Source organism: Mustela erminea, chromosome 12 (genome assembly GCF_009829155.1).
Source record: "Mustela erminea isolate mMusErm1 chromosome 12, mMusErm1.Pri, whole genome shotgun sequence".
Taxonomy (NCBI): domain Eukaryota; kingdom Metazoa; phylum Chordata; class Mammalia; order Carnivora; family Mustelidae; genus Mustela; species Mustela erminea.
Genome location: NC_045625.1, coordinates 81,882,751 through 81,900,212, shown reverse-complemented (window position 1 = coordinate 81,900,212; position 17,462 = coordinate 81,882,751). Strand labels below are relative to the sequence as shown.

The 17,462-nt window shown below is 41.6% G+C and overlaps 1 protein-coding gene and 1 long non-coding RNA gene across 4 annotated transcripts in view; one reads left to right on the top strand and one right to left on the bottom strand.

Moving 5' to 3' along the window:
- SMC5 (structural maintenance of chromosomes 5) overlaps positions 1-17,462 on the top strand; it is a 95,436-nt gene that overhangs the window by 62,505 nt on the left and 15,469 nt on the right. For all 3 annotated transcript variants that reach the window (XM_032306542.1, XM_032306543.1, XM_032306540.1), the window contains exons 16-17: positions 10,212-10,335; positions 10,685-10,807. In XM_032306542.1, the coding sequence (XP_032162433.1) occupies positions 10,212-10,335; positions 10,685-10,807 (247 nt within the window). The remainder of the gene's footprint in view (positions 1-10,211; positions 10,336-10,684; positions 10,808-17,462) is intronic.
- On the bottom strand, positions 394-17,126 carry LOC116570044. Its single transcript, XR_004277263.1, has 3 exons — positions 17,042-17,126; positions 15,607-15,610; positions 394-405 (listed from the first exon to the last, which is right to left on the bottom strand). It is a non-coding gene; the product is annotated as an uncharacterized LOC116570044 (long non-coding RNA).

Genomic DNA, 17,462 nt, shown 5'->3' with positions numbered 1-17,462 from the left:
ACGATAGTTTGTCTTACTTCTTTCATGAAATAACTTTTTTTTTTAAGATTTTATTTGTTTACTTGACAGAGATCACAAGTAGGCAGAGAGGCAGGCAGAGAGACAGAGAGGCTGAGCAGAGAGCCCGATGCGGGGCTTGATCCTAGGACCCCAGGACCACGACGGAGCTGAAGGCAGAGGCTTTAACCCACTGAGCCATCCAGGTGCCCCTAACATTTTTATTTGAAAGAATAATCTAGTCCAGCTCCCAACTCAGTCACACAAGTGCTTTTCTGTGAGGCAACCATCATACTTCGGTATGCATCGTAAGTACTGTGTGCTTTCTGTTTCGTCACACGGACTATTAAAAAGATACATACTCAGTTACCACTGGGAGGTGGTTCAAGATGGCAGCATGGAAAGATACTAAACTCCCCTCCTTGCACAGACCCAGCAAATCAACAGCTACATAGAAAATGTTCCTTCTGAAAAAGACCTGAAAACAAACTCAGCAGCTCTTTTGTTACAAAGGATGTAAGGTTCACAGCCAGAAGGGTAGGAACTACAAGGACAGGATCTCCTGCAAAACCCTGCGCTTAGCGTGACCAGCACTTGGGAAGGATATCACAGATACAGAGTTGTTCCCTGAAGAGCAGAGTTTGTGCCCCATGTCAGGCACCCCCAGCTCTTGGGACCTCTACCAGAGAGATGAGTCCCCAAAATGTCTGGCTTTGAAAACCAGTGGGGCTTATACACAGGAGAACAATAGAGCAGTAACGAGTGGATTGTGCTCTTTTTAGGGTTCATGCAGAGACTCACCACAGCACCCTGAGCAAAAGTAGCAGTGTGAAAAGTGCTTAGGCCGTTTGCATTGGAGGTTCATTTCTCGTCTTAAAGCATCTGCCCAAGGAGGGTGCCTGGGTGGCTCAGTGGGTTAAGCCTCTGCCTTCGGCTCAGGTCATGATCTCAGGGTCCTGGGATCAAGCCCCGAATTGGGCTCTCTGCTCAGCAGGGAGCCTGCTTCTGCCTCTCTCTACCTGCCTCTCAGCCTACTTGTGATCTCTGTCAAATAAATAAATAAAATCTTTAAAAAAAATTAAAAAAGCATCTGCCCACGGGGTAGGAGCCTAATGGGAATCCCTCCTGGGACACAGGCACTGGTGGGCACCACTCTCGTATTCTCCCTCTAACCTGCACTGGGTGTACGGCGCCCTGCAGTCCCCGCCAGAGCTGGGCGCCCAAGGGTCTGAAACAATCTTCTTGGCAGATTACTATCCCCAGGGTACTTCACAGACAGCAGTCTGAAACTTTCTCCAGTCTTCCTCTGAAAAAGACCTCTCTTTACTTGTCCTAGAACTTTAGCCTTAGGGGCTTCAGGATTACCACATATCTATAAGCTATGAAATTGTTCTCAGGGAACATGATCCAGGAGATGCCATCTTTCTACTTGGTTGGCCTTGCTGAAGCTCACCAGTACCTCCTGGAAAGGAGCTCTCTCCTGTGGAGCCCTGATTTTCCCAACAGTTTCCTAGGGGATAATTCCAGGTTGCCTGGTCTGTAGACCAGCAGGGTATATGGTGGTCCCATAGGACTGGATCTGTATTTGCATGCCTTAAAGGCTGCTGCCTGAGGGTTCTAGCTTCTGGCTTTTCTTCCACCTGAAACTAGGAACAGACTGAGATCCCTTCCTCTGGAACACTCGCAGGACTTGGCACTCTCTCAGCAACTGGGAGCTGGCGAGAGTAAATCCAGGCTGCTCAGACCCCAAAGGTTCACATCACCACTGAGCCAGAGGAGGTTTGAACGACAGGGTTCATCTCCATGAAGCCATTTCAAGACTTGTTGAGGGTTGTTTCATCTGTGCTTAGAAACAACACAGAGTCAAGCAAAATGAAGAGTATGTTTCAAATGAAAGATCATGGTAAAATACCAGAAAAAGAACCATTATGAAATGGTGGTAATTTACCTAAAAAAGAAATCAAAGTAATGGTTTTAAAAATGTTCACTGAACTTGCAACCTGAATGAACACAGCAAGAACCTCAGTAAAGAGAAAGTATAAGAAAGTACCAAACAGACTTCACCGAGCTGAAGAATACAGTAACTGAATTAAAAAAATACACTGGAGGGTTCCAACAACAGACTAGACGAAGCAGAAGAAAAATCAGTAATGTGGAAGCCAGGGTAGTAGGATTCACCCAATAGCAAAAAGAATTTTATTATTCTATTTTTTAGAGAGCACATGTGTGTGAATGGGAGTGGGGGTGAGGGGTAGAAGGAGAGGAAGAATCTCAACAGGCTCCACTCTCAGTGCAGAGCTTAATGTGGGGCTCAGTTTCATGACCCTAAGAATCATGACATGACCCGAAATCAGGAGTCGGACACTTACCTCAATGAGCCACCCACATGCCCCAAAAACAGAATTTTAAAAAGTAAAATAGCTTAAGGGGCCAGTGGGACAACATCAAACAAATAATTTCACATTATATGAGTCCCAGAAGGAGGAAGAAAAAGGAGCAGAACACATATTTGAAGAAAAAATAACAACTTCCCTAACCTTGAGAAGAAACAGACATCCAGATCCAGGAAGTGCAAAGAGTTCACATAAGAATAAATGGAAATCTGTTATGCAGAAGAGCACTGATTTTTTTACTGAAAACAAAGCACAGTCAGATGCCAGTGACATTTGACAGGACCGGAAACCCACATCCCTCAGTAATGAAGAATTTACACAATTAGTGTTCGAGGCTTTTGATGTCTGTTTTGTTTTTCAGCCATCATGACATGACTGATGGAAGCATATTATTTGTGTCTGAGAAAATATAACTTCATTGCTTCAATATTTACCATTTGATCTTGTGGATCAAAGTATTTTATCCCAGAGAGGGAACATTCACTGGTTTAAAAAAAAAAATTCTCTACCCATCTGCTGGAAAGTGACTCATTAACACTGGAGTATTTAATATCAGAATTCTGTTGTCACATGCTTTGAGGAAGCATATGAGACCAAGAGAGTCATGTACCTATGAATATGTGTAATTTATAGGAAATTTCGAATCAGTAAACAGTGTATCCACCTTAGCAAAGAATGGTTTCAAAGGAACTATACAAGCACAGATAGGCCCTAAGATGGTTGAGATTGTATTGCAGCCACTGTCAGATAAGCTACAACTTAGTTCATCCAGGATGTGCACTGTCAAAGAGCTTAATGAAGAGTTTTAGACATCTAGACGTAGTCAAGAATTTTATTGCTAGGTACTAGGAAGTACCTGTGATAGGACATTTGAAGTTCTATGAACATCCAGTTATAATTACCACGTGATGGTCCAGAGCATTTGCCAGAAATGTCACGAGCACTTAATGCAGTATGGGAAAAGCTATGTCCTGTTACTACACGTTTCTAAACAAAGGACCACGGCGGATTTGGCTTCAGACTCACTGTGTCATTGATCTTTAGTAGAATTCAAGGCCAGAGTTTTTGTTCGTACTCACCTCATACTAAATTATGCAGAAGTTAGGGGTGATGAGTACTTGGCATTGAAGTCTCTCTCCCTGAGACGACCACTGACAAAAGCCAAGATTCTGGGTCTGATAATTGTATAGACCTAGTCAAGCCTCGAGAAAGCATTGGAAAGGTTTGATCACAGCCCAACCCCTTCTCCTTCCTTCCAAAATTCGAGAAAATCCTCTCACACAGCAATCAGACCCTTCCCTAACACCAACAGGGACCCAGCAGATACCTTCACTCCTCTCAGATGCCATATACCAGCTTACCAGCTCCTGAAAAGACGGTAACAAAGAAGGTCATAGTTTAGTCAATCTGTTATTCAGACATTGGTACAGCCGGTGAGGTCCTAACGTTGCAAATTTCCCAGTTTCTTAAGCCTTGGCTCAGTCTCCATATTTAGCCCAATTACAAGCTGCGCCGCATCTGACAGACCAGGTGGAGCGACAGCCATGGCTGACAGAGGCAAGTATTCACGAGCCACAAGGAAACTAAGCAACATTGAAGATCCAACTTCAGATGGCCCATGGTTAAGGGCTGTAGATGTTTTTACAACAGTCAAGCCCTGAGTCAAATTTGGATTCCGTTCACCTTTCTTCTGAAATTCATCTAACATCCAGCAACTTGTACCTTCAATTTTAAGGACCAGGTTTCACACTAACCAGAATGCAAGTGCACTGCATACTGGACACAGTGGCACACACAACATGATTCAGCAGTGGACTTTACAACGTCCACCAAGTCAGGGTCCACGAACACGCGGAGGTGGCACCGTGAGCCGGACACAGAGCACTCTTAGAGCCCTGCTGTGTGACACTGTGACGATTTCATAGCTGGACCAGGGTCCAGATTCCATCTCGAATGCCACAAAGCAGCCCAGAGGGCTGCACTAACGCCATTCATTCAGGACGCACACAAGGACGCACACAAGGTATTCTCAAGGTCAGCAGCTTGTGGTTAGTGATTACATGAGTGCCTCCTCCCATAGCTTGTGGGGTGGTCATGGTGCTTTGCACTGTGCTTACGGGACGGGCGGTGGCTGCCCTACTTCTGCTCCTGAAAGCAGCGGGCGCAGATGTTGTCCGTCACACAGCAGCAGCGGACTTCCCAGCTTGCCCTAGATCGGCACCCATCGCGGGCTCCAGCTCCTGAGCAGTGTTTACAGCCTGAAGGATTCCCATGGAGCAACCTTGAAACAGCTTATCCTCTCTGCTGCATTGCCACCCCCACAGGGCACTTTCCCTCAGTCCCATCCCCAGCAACAGCAGTCTCCACAACAGCAGGAGTCAGCCCGGGACTGGCAGTTAGATCTGCTCTTCTAAGCTGCAGCCACGGTAGGACATAGGCCTCCTCTGACCTCAAGGGAGGAAGGTGTTGGCCATGAAGAGTTGCTCAGAGGATCTGAAGCTAGGGTAAGTCTTAGTAGTTTCACAAGAAGCAGCATTGAATGTTCAAGTTCCTGGAATTAGTTATTAGCAAGGAAAATGCGGCCTAGTGTTACAGATAGCGTTCAACATCAGCCAGTGGGGGGTGACAGTGTTGGACTTCCTGGGGTTTTTGTTGTTGTTGTTGTTGTTTTTTAATGGGAAGAAGTGTATTGCCAAATATTAAGCTTAGATATGAAACATGGTCTCCAGTCAATCAGCAAGGCACTAACAGTATTAGTAACCTTTGGCTCTATACCTATTTTCAAGTATTATAGGACACATCACTGTCATGTTCAGGGCACAGTGATGCCATGAAGATAGTCTAGTAGACTCAGTAGACCCCTTCCCGAGCCCCTCTCCCTTTTCAGAGAATGATGGGATAGTAATTAATGTCAGAATGTTGTGTAGGTACAAATTTTTTATGTACAAATGCTGTAAGTGCTATGGCTATGTCTGAATAAAAGAGAAAGCAAAAAAAAAAAAATACTGTCATCTTAATAGATGCAGAAAAAGGACTTGACAAACTACAACACCCATTTTTTAATAAAAACTCCTAACAGTGTGGGCAGAGAGGAAACATAGTTGAATATAATAAAGACAGTATGCGACAAATCCACAGCTAACATTATACTCAACTGTGAAAAGCTAAAATAAGTTCCTTTAACATCAGGATCAAGACCAGGATGCCCATCCTCCCCAGTTTTATTCAGCATAGTATTAGAAATTGGGATTTCTGATCAGAGCGGTTAGGCAAGAAAGAGAAATAAAAAGGCATTTAAATTGGAAAGACGTAAAACCGGTGCTTTTTGTGGCTGACGTGATTTTACATAGAAAACTTTAAATATTCCACCAAAAGAAACTTGTAGAACAAATCAGCAAATTCAGTAAAGTTGCAGGGTACGAAATCAGCATATAAAAATCTGTTGCATTTTCATACACTAACAGTGGACTCAAAGGTGAATTAAGAAAACAGTCCCATTTATAAAATCACACCAAAAAGAAAATGTTTAAGAATAAATTTAACCAAGGATTTGAAAGACCTTATACTGAACCATACATAACACATTAAGGAAAGAAATTAAACGATACAAATAAATGGAAAGATTTTCTGTACTCCTGGATTTGCAGAATTAATATTGTTCAAGTATCTGTGTTACCCAGAGCAATCTATAGATTCAGTGGAATTCCTATCTGTTTCCCAATTCCATTGGCATTTTTCAGAATTGGAAGAATCCTAAAATTTTATGGGACCACAAAAGATACCAAGTAGCCAAAGCAGTCTGGAGAAAGAAAAACAAAGCTGAAAGCATCGTGCTCCCTGTTTTCAAGCTGTATCAGAAAACTATATTAATCAAAACAGGTACTGACATAAAAACAGACACATAGATCAGTGGAACAGAATAGAGAGCCCAGAAATAAACCCATGGATCTGTGGTCAGTTACTTTATGACAAAAGAGATAAGAGTGAACCACGAAGAAAGGATAGTCTCTTCAATAAATGGTGCAGGAAAATCTGGACAGCCCCATGCAAAAGAGTGAAACTGGACCACAAGCTTACACCAAACAGAAAAATCAACTCAAAATGGATTAAAGACTAATATAAGACCAGAAATCCTAAAATTCCTGGAAGAAAACAGTAAGTTCTTTGACATGAGAGTGGACAGCAATTTTTTTTTTTTTAACTGACTCCCAAGACCTTGGCAACAAAAGCAAAAATAAACAAATTGGACTACATCAAACTTAAAAGCTTCCGCCCAGTAAAGGAAGCCATTGCCACACCAAGAAGGCAACCTATGGGACAGGAGGAGATACTTGGAAATATTGTGTTCAGTAAGGGTTTAATATCTAAGATGTAATGAATTCCTATAACTCATAGCAAAAAAACCCCAATCTGATTAACAAATGGGCAGAGAAACTGAATAGACAGACGTTTTTTCCAAAGAATACCTACAGATGGTCAGCAGGCACCTGAAAAGGTGCTCAGTGTCACTGATCATCAGGGATATTTAAATAGCCACAGTGAGATTAGCATGTCACACCTGTCAGAATGGCTGTTATCAAAGCACAAGAAATACCACATGTTGGCAAGGATGCGGAGAAAACGGAACCCTTGTCTGCTGTTGGTGGACATGTAAATTGGTGCAGCCGTTGTGGAAAACAAGATGGAGGTTCCTCAACACATTAAAAATAGAAGTACCATATGATCCAGTAATTCCACTTCTGGGTATTTATTCAAAGAAGATGAAACACAGATTTGAAAAATTATCTGTGCTCTCATATTCATTGTAGCATTCTTTACGGGAGCCAAGATATGGACACACCCTCAGTGTCCATGAATGGCTGAATGGGTAAAGGAGGAGTGAGATACACACAGACACATGCATGTGTGTGTGTGCACACACTGCACTACTGCTTAGCCATGAGAAAGAAGGAAATCTGTGACAAATGAGTGGAACTTGAGAGTATTATGCCAAGTGCAGTAAGTCAGACACACGCTATATGATTTCAGTTACAGTGCTATCTAAAAAACCAACGGACGGCAGAAACGCATAGATACAGAGAACCGATTGGTGGTTGGGGGGGGCGGGGCTAGAGAGGAGAGCTGGGGGTTGGTAAAATAGGTGATCGAGAGGTCCAGACTGCCAGGATAAGATAAAGACTCACGGGAAGGTAATGTGTGGCGTGTGACTAGTTAATAAGACTGTATTGCATATTTGAAAGCTGCTGAGAGTAGATCTTAAAAGTTTTCTTTATCAGAGAAAAACTTTGATGGCTACATACGGTGACAGATGTTAACTAGATTTTTGTGGTGATGATTTCATGATATATACAGACATGAAACCATTAGGTTTCACACCTGCAACTAATATGTTATACTTGAAGTAAAAAATGAAAATATGTAAGATTCACGACTTAATAGCTAATGTTTACTGTCACAGCAATATTAATTGAATTGGACATTTCTGAAATTTTTGAGTACATGGCACTGAAGAATCTCACGACGCTGGGTGCACTTTGGTGCTTCTACCTAGATGTGTCCCTGAGCACTAGCGTATTTTTATTCACCATTGCTTTTATACCGTCATTGCAAAAAACATCACTACAGTCCGTGGGGCAGTTGAAGTCTTCTCACAACAGCGGGAGTAGTTCAGGATTCCCTTGCAGTGGTTTCCGGGATCCCCACAGGCCTCTGGACCACACTTTGAGAACGACTGACCCAGACCTATATCCAGAATAAGAAGTCCGTCGACTTTGGATCGGTGGGAGAGGAGAGAAGGCGGTACAGGCAGCGAGCTGAGCAGCCCAGACCCTTAGGCTACGCGCCTTCGCACTGATTCTGAAAGAGAGTAAAAGGGAGGGAGGAGGAGGTGCTGATTTCTCACAGAAGAGGGCGGGCACCTGGGGGTTTAGCCCACTTCTTCAGCTGAAGTCTCCCTTGTTCACCTGGAATTACGTCTGCCTTTGCCTTAATGATAACATATTCCATAGAATATGCAAATAGTGTACATCTTAGCTGAAGGAGAATGGCCGGCTTACTGAGAGCACCCAGGCAGCTCTCTTCGGAGCCCCTTAGCCGCTCTGTAGTATTTGGATGTTCTGTAGAAACTGGGATATAACCGAGGGACAAAAGCTACGAGGGTGTTCGTTCCAGGCAAGGGGAGCATGGCTTCCGGTTCTAAGGCTTTCCCCATAGTCTGCTTCACACCTGACTTTTTGTTGTGATTATCCTTTTTTCCCCCCATAAAGATTTAGATATTAATGGCATCGTCAGTCTTTGATAATGAATGCCCGCTTACTTTCCTTGAGCTAAGGTATCTGTTTACCTTGACCTAATGTATAGTATGTGTTCTTAAGCACATTCCTAAATTGAATCATACATGAAATGCATTAAGAGAATTTGTTCTTTACTGGTTTTTGTTGTTGTTTTTTTAAACCATTGTCCATTAACAATTAGGGAAAATGTAACAGTGTACCTTTGGTGCTTAAAGCAAGATACTATTTAGTCTGGCTGCCTCGATGGTTTTCATCTCTGAGCCCCTTTTCAGCCTTCACCTTTGTCCTCATTCGTGTCTTTCATCATCTGCAAGACACCTAACCTTTCCTGTTTGACTGTTCTGCCGGACCCAGTGTCTAAAACCAAACTCTCTCTTCGTAAGTGATGCGGTTTTTTGTAGTGAGAGGGCCTTTCATACCCATCACCAGCCTGCTTCTCATACCTATGTTAATCACCTCTGGGTACAAAACTCCTTTTCTTAGATTGACTTGCAACTGTTTCGAGTCTCCTTTCACTTGACCCGTTTCATCTCACTTCCCTGGCTTCCTCTACTCTCTCCTTCGTGTACTGTTCAGGCCCCTGTCTACAACATCTGCTGAACTTGTTCATTCTTGTGTATTACTGTTTCCAAACTGGGTTCCCGCTTTTACCGTGGAGGCCACGTGGTGGGGTGGAAGAGAACTTGGGCTGCTGTCGGACACATCTTAACCACATACCACTCATGATCTCAGGGAACTTCATTTCTTATCCTTAAGTTTCTTTACCTTGAATAGCAAAGTAGTATAGACTTTTAGGGTTGTATTATCTTTTTGCTATATATTTTTAATCTGTTAATCAGATCTCCCCAGTTAAGCTACTTTAGGTAAGGGACTGTGTGTAAACAACATTCATAACGATGGTTAGTAACTAATATTCATCAGTGAAGGGCCAGGCACTGTATTAAGTGTGTTACATATTTTACCTTTATAAAATTTTCATCATAACTCTGTAGGGGAAGTACTATTACTTTTTCCACTTTATAGCTAAACTAAAGTTCAGAAGAGTAACTTGTTTAGGGGCGTCTGGGTGGTTCAGTTGGTTAAGCAGCTACCTTCGGCTCAGGTCATAGTTCCAGGGTCCCGGGATTGAGCCCTGCATCAGGCTCCCTGCTCGTCCAAGAGCTTGCTTTTCCCTCTCCCTCTGCCTGCCACTCTGCCTGCTTGTGCTTTCTGTCTCTCTCTCTGTCGTATAAAATTAAAAAAAGAGTGACTTGTCTAGTTATACTGGTCATCAGTGGCAAAGAGGAGATCAAATCCATCTTCCTGACACCAGATCCTGTACCATTACCATCATCATTACTTCAGCTGTGCTCAACAAATACTTTTAGATCCTGAGTGGTTACATAACCAGATTGTTTAATCTGGAAGCTAGTAGTGTTTATGTCTGAATAGCATGGCTTAAAAAGCCCATCAAACAGCAGGAGACCTAAGGATTTGGGCTCAAACCTGTGTTAACTCGGATTTCTCAATCATTATGTGTTTCATACAGTTTAAAGCTGATGGAACAGGATGTTTGCAACCTGGAGGAGGAAGAGCGAAGAGCAAGTACCAAAATCAGAGAAATAAATGTTCAAAAAGCAAAACTTGTTACTGAATTAACAAACTTTGTAAAGGTGAGCCGTTTTCTTAATTTTAGTCACTTTTTTATAGCAGGTAGATAAGTTAGATTTTAAAAAGCTCTTGGTAAGATTTTACTATAATTTTTAACTTCGACATTGTTCATTTTAGGTCAGTAAATGGGTTAAAAGCACTCAGTAAGCTAAGTTATTATGTTGCAGATGATTCATTTAAACATACAGAAAAACATCGAAAAACTCTCTAAGAAATAATCGTAAAAAGAACAATTTGAGCTATCAGTTGCATTAGAAAAATGTTCTCTTTGTCATGGTTTATACATTTTTTAAAACTTTTTTTTTTCTTAGTTGTCAAACAGATTAAACTTTTAGGGATTTTTGTTCCTAGATTTGTACTTCTTTGCATATACAAAAAGTTGATTTAATTCTTCAAAATACTACAGTGATCTCTGAGAAGAACAAACTAGAATCTGATTATATGGCTGCTTCATCACAACTCCGTCTCACAGAGGTACAGTTTTCCTTTAATTTTTTATGATGGGGTTCCTGTGTCATCACTTGGGATATGCATTTTTTTCCATGCTCTTTAGTTTACGAATTTAATGCATTTTGCGGATGAGGAAGCATTATTTGAAACACTGTACTATGCATTTTATGTTATTTGACTGGGGGAGGTACGGTGTAGGGTATCGAATGGAGTCACTAGACACGCAGGGTCTCCTGTGTGTTCTCTTAACCCGTATAAATTAGAGTCCCCCTGTCAGCAGCTAGCAGCTGGTGGCCTTTACTACAGTTTGTGCAGCCCGTAAAATACGGTGCCGATGAGTTACAGTCGCCACCCAGAGTGGCTTTAGAGTACGGTTTTGGTGTTTTAATCTTCTGGTAATATCGATGCATGAAATGATAAATACGAAGATAACATGCAGGGGGGGAAACGTGATGCACTGAAGTTAACGAAAATGCCAACGAAGAACTGATAGCAGAGTGCGAGTAGCAGTGGCGTAGTTTTGAGTCTTCCAAATCCTTCCCCACAAACAGAAGAGCAACTAGGGTAAGAGCCACAAACCCATGAACAACATGGACAACAAAACTGAGTTCCAAAGTACCCCTCTCGGTGTACTGCAGTTTCCTCTCCCCGTAACCACCCGGTGTTGGTCCCCCACAAGCCTGCCCTGCAGGCTCCTGCCGTAAGTCAAGATAATCCCCTGGCTTAACGCCCAGCCCTCTGATCACATGATTTGTCTTTCTGGCATTGTCCATCCCTTTCTTGAGTCATCTCCTAAGCTTGAACATAGCTATGATCCAAGGAGTGGGCTCCTGAGTAACCCATCACTCAGAAAATTCCTAGGATTTTAGAGTCTCTTCCCGAACATTAGGGGCAAAGGCCTAATTCTTTGTTATACAACATGTGTGAACGCCAGAATATCAGTGGGTAAGAATAAGGGACATGGTAAATAGGGGGAGAGTTCATTCAGGGTACCCAAAAATGAGGTTACCAACAGGTTCTCCTCTCTAAACGAAGGAGGCCCCACGAGCTGTGGAAGGCTCTGCAGATCATTTTGAGAGCAGCTGAAGCTGGGAGGTGACTGTAGGCCCCAGAAAGGTCCGATGGAGCAGTGGTGGTCCAGGCCCTGGGAAACCTCCAACCAAAGTAAACTACTTTGCAGAAGCACACTGCTTACTGAGAGCCAGAACCATGCAGTAGACGAAGGAGACAATAAAATTGGTCTTACATGGCTTTAAGGCTGAAAGCATAGCTGACACACAGCACTGGAAACGGGAGAGGAGAGACAGTTGAAGTAAAACAGAATATAGTCCCTGATTGTCCCATAGGTATCATCAGGAAATAAGATGATATTACTTCAAAGGAGGTGCTTTGGGAGACAGAAAGGAGGAATTTCAATACTGTTTGTAGTGGGAACCAACAGACAATATTATTAAAAAGATATAAAGGATGAAGGACATTATATAAGGCATTTGTGCAAATTTTGCTAAATACCAAAAGATATACAAAGAAAATGAGAGATAAAACACATCATATCACTAGAGATTAGATATTTTATTCATATACGTATATGCCCCAAAAGTAAATATGACATGAAATGACCGAACTAAGGCCAAACATCAGTCTTGTCATGAAGTATGAAAGGAGGTAACTCATCTTTAAAAAAAAGACCATTTCCAAGTTCCAATATGGTGCAGAATGTGAGAGATACATCTTTAAGAAAGAGACTGAGTAAAGTTTAAACAAGAGGTTGTAGAGCCCAGTGGACTTTTTTTTTTTTTTTTAAGATTTTATTTATTTATTTGACAGACAGATCACAAATAGGCAGAGAGGCAGGCAGAGAGAGAGAGAGGAGGAAGCAGGCTCCCCTCTGAGCAGATCGATGCGGGGCTCGATCCCAGGACCCTGAGATCATGACCCGAGCTGAAGGCAGAGGCTTTTAACCCACTGAGCCACCCAGGTGCCCCTGGATTTTTTTTTTTTTCTTTAAGATTTTATTTATTTATTTGACAGAGATCACAAGTAGGCAGAGAGGCAGGCAGAGAGAAAGGAGGAAACAGGCTCCCTGCTGAGCAGAGAGCCCGATGCGGGACTCGATCCCAGGACCCTGAGATCATGACCTGAGCCGAAGGCAGCGGCTTAACCCACTGAGCCACCCAGGCGCCTGGATTTTTTTTTTTTTTTAATCACAGAAACCCAAAATATTGAAAGGATCTATATTTATGAAATCACAGTGATACTTTTAAAAAATAGTAATATTGGTCCCCTTTGGAGGATATTGGAGAAGCAGCTCATTATTTTGAAAAATGGCAAGGAAAGAATCTAGCATTTATCCAGAATTTCCTGGGTGATGTATTACTTAGGATAAGTAAGAGAAGATTACAGAAGCATTTCAGATAATGCAGAGGGAATTGCAGTAATAGACTGACAGCACTTTGTAGCTGCCAGTCAATCAGGGGATCATATTAGCTGCTACAATCTCACACACACACACACACACACACACACACACACACACACACAACCAGATCTTTTTGTGCATACCTTCAGACATAACATGAGATTATTTCAGTCTGATTAAAGTTCTGGCCCAGGGTGTGTCAGCACTGCCAACATTGTCCACTGGAGAAGTCTTAGTGTAGGGGCTGTGCTGTGCATTGGAGAATGTGTAAACACATCTCTCTGGCCTTTACTTGCTAGATGCCTGCTAGATGCCAGCAGTCTGCCCCTCCCCACTCCAGCTGTGACGAGATTGCCGGATGTACCCTGGGGGACAAGTGGTTCTCCCATTTCAGAACCACTGTTCTAAAACTACCAATTTTAAGTCTGTAGAATACTCTAGTTTATAATTAGATCTCAATTTAGAGGATAAATTGTCATCAGAAATATTTGAATCTATTTTGATTTTGTAAAACTTACAGTTGAAAAAGTAAATTCATGCACCCAAGTTGTTCTAACTAAACATTTTCTGATAGCTGGAGTATTGGTTTTTATTTTTAAATTAAATTAAACTAAAAATGTAGTTTCTCAGTGATACTAGCTGCATTTTAAGTGCTTAATGGCCATGTATGATTTGGGCCTGCTGCATTGGATAGTGCAATATCTAAGAAAAGGAAAAAGGGGAGAGAGAACCTAATTAAGTGAAAAAGATCTTTAAAAATATATTAACCAAATAAAATGAATGGACATAATTTAGATCCCAATTTGAACAAAACAATTGTAAAAAAAAAAAAAATTTTTTTTTTTTAAACCTGAGAAATGGAAGTTTGAACACTGACTCAATAATATTAGAATTCATTGACATTTTTAGGTTTGATAATGTGGTTATGGATTTTTTTTAAAGTCAAAAATACATGGTTTTAGTATTTATGAAGAAAATACAATGTCTGGAATGTCTTCAAAATCCTCCAGGGAAGAAGGGAATCTAGATGGAGTATATATGACACTATCTTGGTCTCGAGTTTAGAATTGTTGAAGCTGGATGATAGGTACCTGAAGGTTTACTAGACTGCTCTCTCTGCTTTCATGTATGTTTGAAATTTTCCATAATCAAAAATTTTAAAATGCCAGGAAGCACAGGACAGTGATTTTTGAGGGAAGGGAAAAAAGGGCAAGATGATCCCTTGGATGGCCTTAGCTTACTGCCCGGAAAGTTTCCAGGCCACAGTGTTGGAAGAGGAAGCCAGTAGGAAACAGAGCGCAGCACTACAGAGCTCACAAACGCTGAAAGGGTATTAGGAGAACGGTGAACGACTTTCAGGCAGTAAATTTGACAATTTAGAAGAAATGGGCAAACTCTTTTTATAAGCCCCAAAAGTCCCTGAAGGAAGAGCTAATTAGAATAGCCCTGTATTTACTAAAGAAATTAAATTTGCACTTAGAAACCTTCCCACAAGGAAAACGCCAGCCTTGAGGCTTCATTGGTGAATTCCAGGGAGAAGGAAGACTGACAGTTCTACCTAAGAGTCTTAAAAGGTGAAGGGGGGTGGGGGTACTTCATGACGGATTCTATGAGGCTAGCATTCTCCAGTATCAAAACCAGACTAAACTATAGACCAGTGAATCTCGTGAACCATAGCTGCAAAAATTGATTTAAAACGCTAGCAAATGAGGGATGCCTGGGTGGCTCAAATGGTTAAGCATCTGTCTTCAGCTCAGGTCATGATCTCAGGGTCCTGGGATTGAGCCCCACATCAATTTAAAGATTTAAAAATAAAATCTCGGGGAAAAAAATGTTAATCCAACAGTATATAAACAGTAAAATCCAACTAACCAAGTGAGTTTATCTTAGAAGTACAAGGTTGATCTAACATTTGAAGATTCATCAGTGTAATCCAGCATGTGAACAACTACAGAAGAACCAGATGATTGTCTTACTATATACAGAGAAAATATTTGCCAAAGTCTAGCATCCTTTTATGATAAAAGCTTTGTGTTTCTAGGAATAGAAGGAAATTATCCAAAACCACTAGCTCATAGCGTACTCATTGATGAAGGAATGAAGCTTTCCCCTAATGACTGGAAACAAGGAAAATGCTCACTACTCAGTTCTGTTCCACATTGCACCGGAGATCTAGCCAGTGCACTAAGGAAAAAAAAAAAAAAAGAAAGAAAACCCCAAAACGAAAAACTTGTCTATTTCAGACAGACTTAGGTCTGTGGAAAATCTTAAGGAGTCAGTGCTGTCAATGCATTTAGCAAGGTTGTAGGATACAAGTCAGTATAGAAGTTCAGAATCCGATGTGGCTCCATCTCCTAGCAATAAACAATTGGAAATCAAAGTTGAAGAGGACTCTGTGGGGCACCTGGCTGGCTTGGTTGGTTAAGCATGACTCTTGATCTCAGCTCGGTCTTAGCTTGGGGTTGTTTTTTTTTTTGTTTTTTGTTTTTTGGGTTTTTTTGGTTAAGATTTTACTTATTTATTTGAGAGAGAGAGAGAGAGAACGTGTGCACAAGGAGAGGGGAAGCAGGCTTCCTGCTGAGCAGGCAGCCCGATGTGGGGCTGGATCCCAGGACCCCAGAATCATGAGCTGAGCCAAAGGCAGACACTTAACGGACTCTTAAGGTGCCCTTAACTTTGGGTCTTGAATGCAAGCCCTGTGTTGGCTACCCAATCCGTGTGGAACCTACTCAAAAACAAAACAAAACTACTGTGTGCAATATCAAAAATATGAAATGCTTAGGGATATATTTATAAGACCTGTATACTGAAAACTACAAAATCTTGCTGAAATTAAAATAAGACTTAAATAAATGGAGAGATTGTGTTCATGGATCAAAGGTCCAGGATTTGTTTAAATGTCAGAACTCTCCTATAGATTCAATGAAATTCCCAGCAGGGCTTTTAGAAATTGACAAGCTTATTCGAAAATGGAGTAGACTTAGAAGAACTTTGAAAAAGACCAGGTTTGATGACTCACCCTTCCTAATTTTAAGGCTTATTATAAAGCTGCAATAATGAAGACATCATTGTATTGGTGTAAAAATAGACGTATATGGCTAAGTGGGACCGAACAGGGAAACCAGAAATAGATTCACACATATATAGTCGATTGTTTTTTGGCACAGATAACTGAGGCAATTCAGTGGTGTAAGAATAGTCTAACAAATAGTGCCGGAACAATCGTGTACAATTGAATAATCCTGTACAAAAGATGAGCCGCAACCCTTACCCTCCTACCGTATATAAATGGCCACAGACTTAAATGGAAGAACTAAAGCTAAAAGCTTTTTGAAGGAAAAAAAAATTCTTGGTTTGGGAAAAATTGAGTGGAACCCAAAAAGCACAAATTGTAAGGCAAAAGGAATTACAAGTTTTACTTCAACAAAATTAACTTGCTTTTCAATAGATGCTGTTAAAAAAGGCAGGCTACAGACTGGCGGGGAGCATATATTTGCAACGCGTTACACCTGACAAAGGACTTGTGTCAAGGTGATGGGCTATTACTGGGGGCCAAATGGAGCCTAACAACTGCTTATATTAAGTCCCTGCAAGCTACTAGTTCTTGCATTTTCAAGGGATTAAAAAAAAAATACATAACATTCTGTATGGGGCCCTCGACATACCCTCGACAAAAATATAGCTCCTTGGCCCTGTACAGAAAAGGGTTGCTGACATGGAGAATACTATAAGAAGAACTCTTGTACAACTGTCAATACAGAGATGACAGCCCAGTCAGAAAATGGGCAGAAGATTTAACATAATCTTCACTAAAGAAAATACACAGATAGCAGATGAACACGTGGAAAGACGTAGGGAAGCGTGAATTATGAGCTATAGCCGTAGACCCACTGGAACGGCAGACGTCGTGCGGACGTGTTGGTGAGGGTGTGCAGCATCTGGGACTCACGTACATCCTGGTAGAGAGTTCAAGGGCACAGCCACTTTGGAAAACCATTAGAGAGATTTTTAAACGCTAAAAATATACCTGCCAATCCAGCCATTCCTCTCCTAGTATTTACCCAAAAGAAGGGAAAGGATATATCCATGAGAGACCGGTACAGGAACAGGTGACAGTTTTGTCATCATTAAAAGCCGGAAACAAATGTCCAGCAGTGTTGAAGACACGAATTACAGTATATATCCACACCACAGGGTATTACTCAGTTGTAAAAAGGAATGAATTACTGAGACAGTATGATGGATCCTAATTATGCTGGG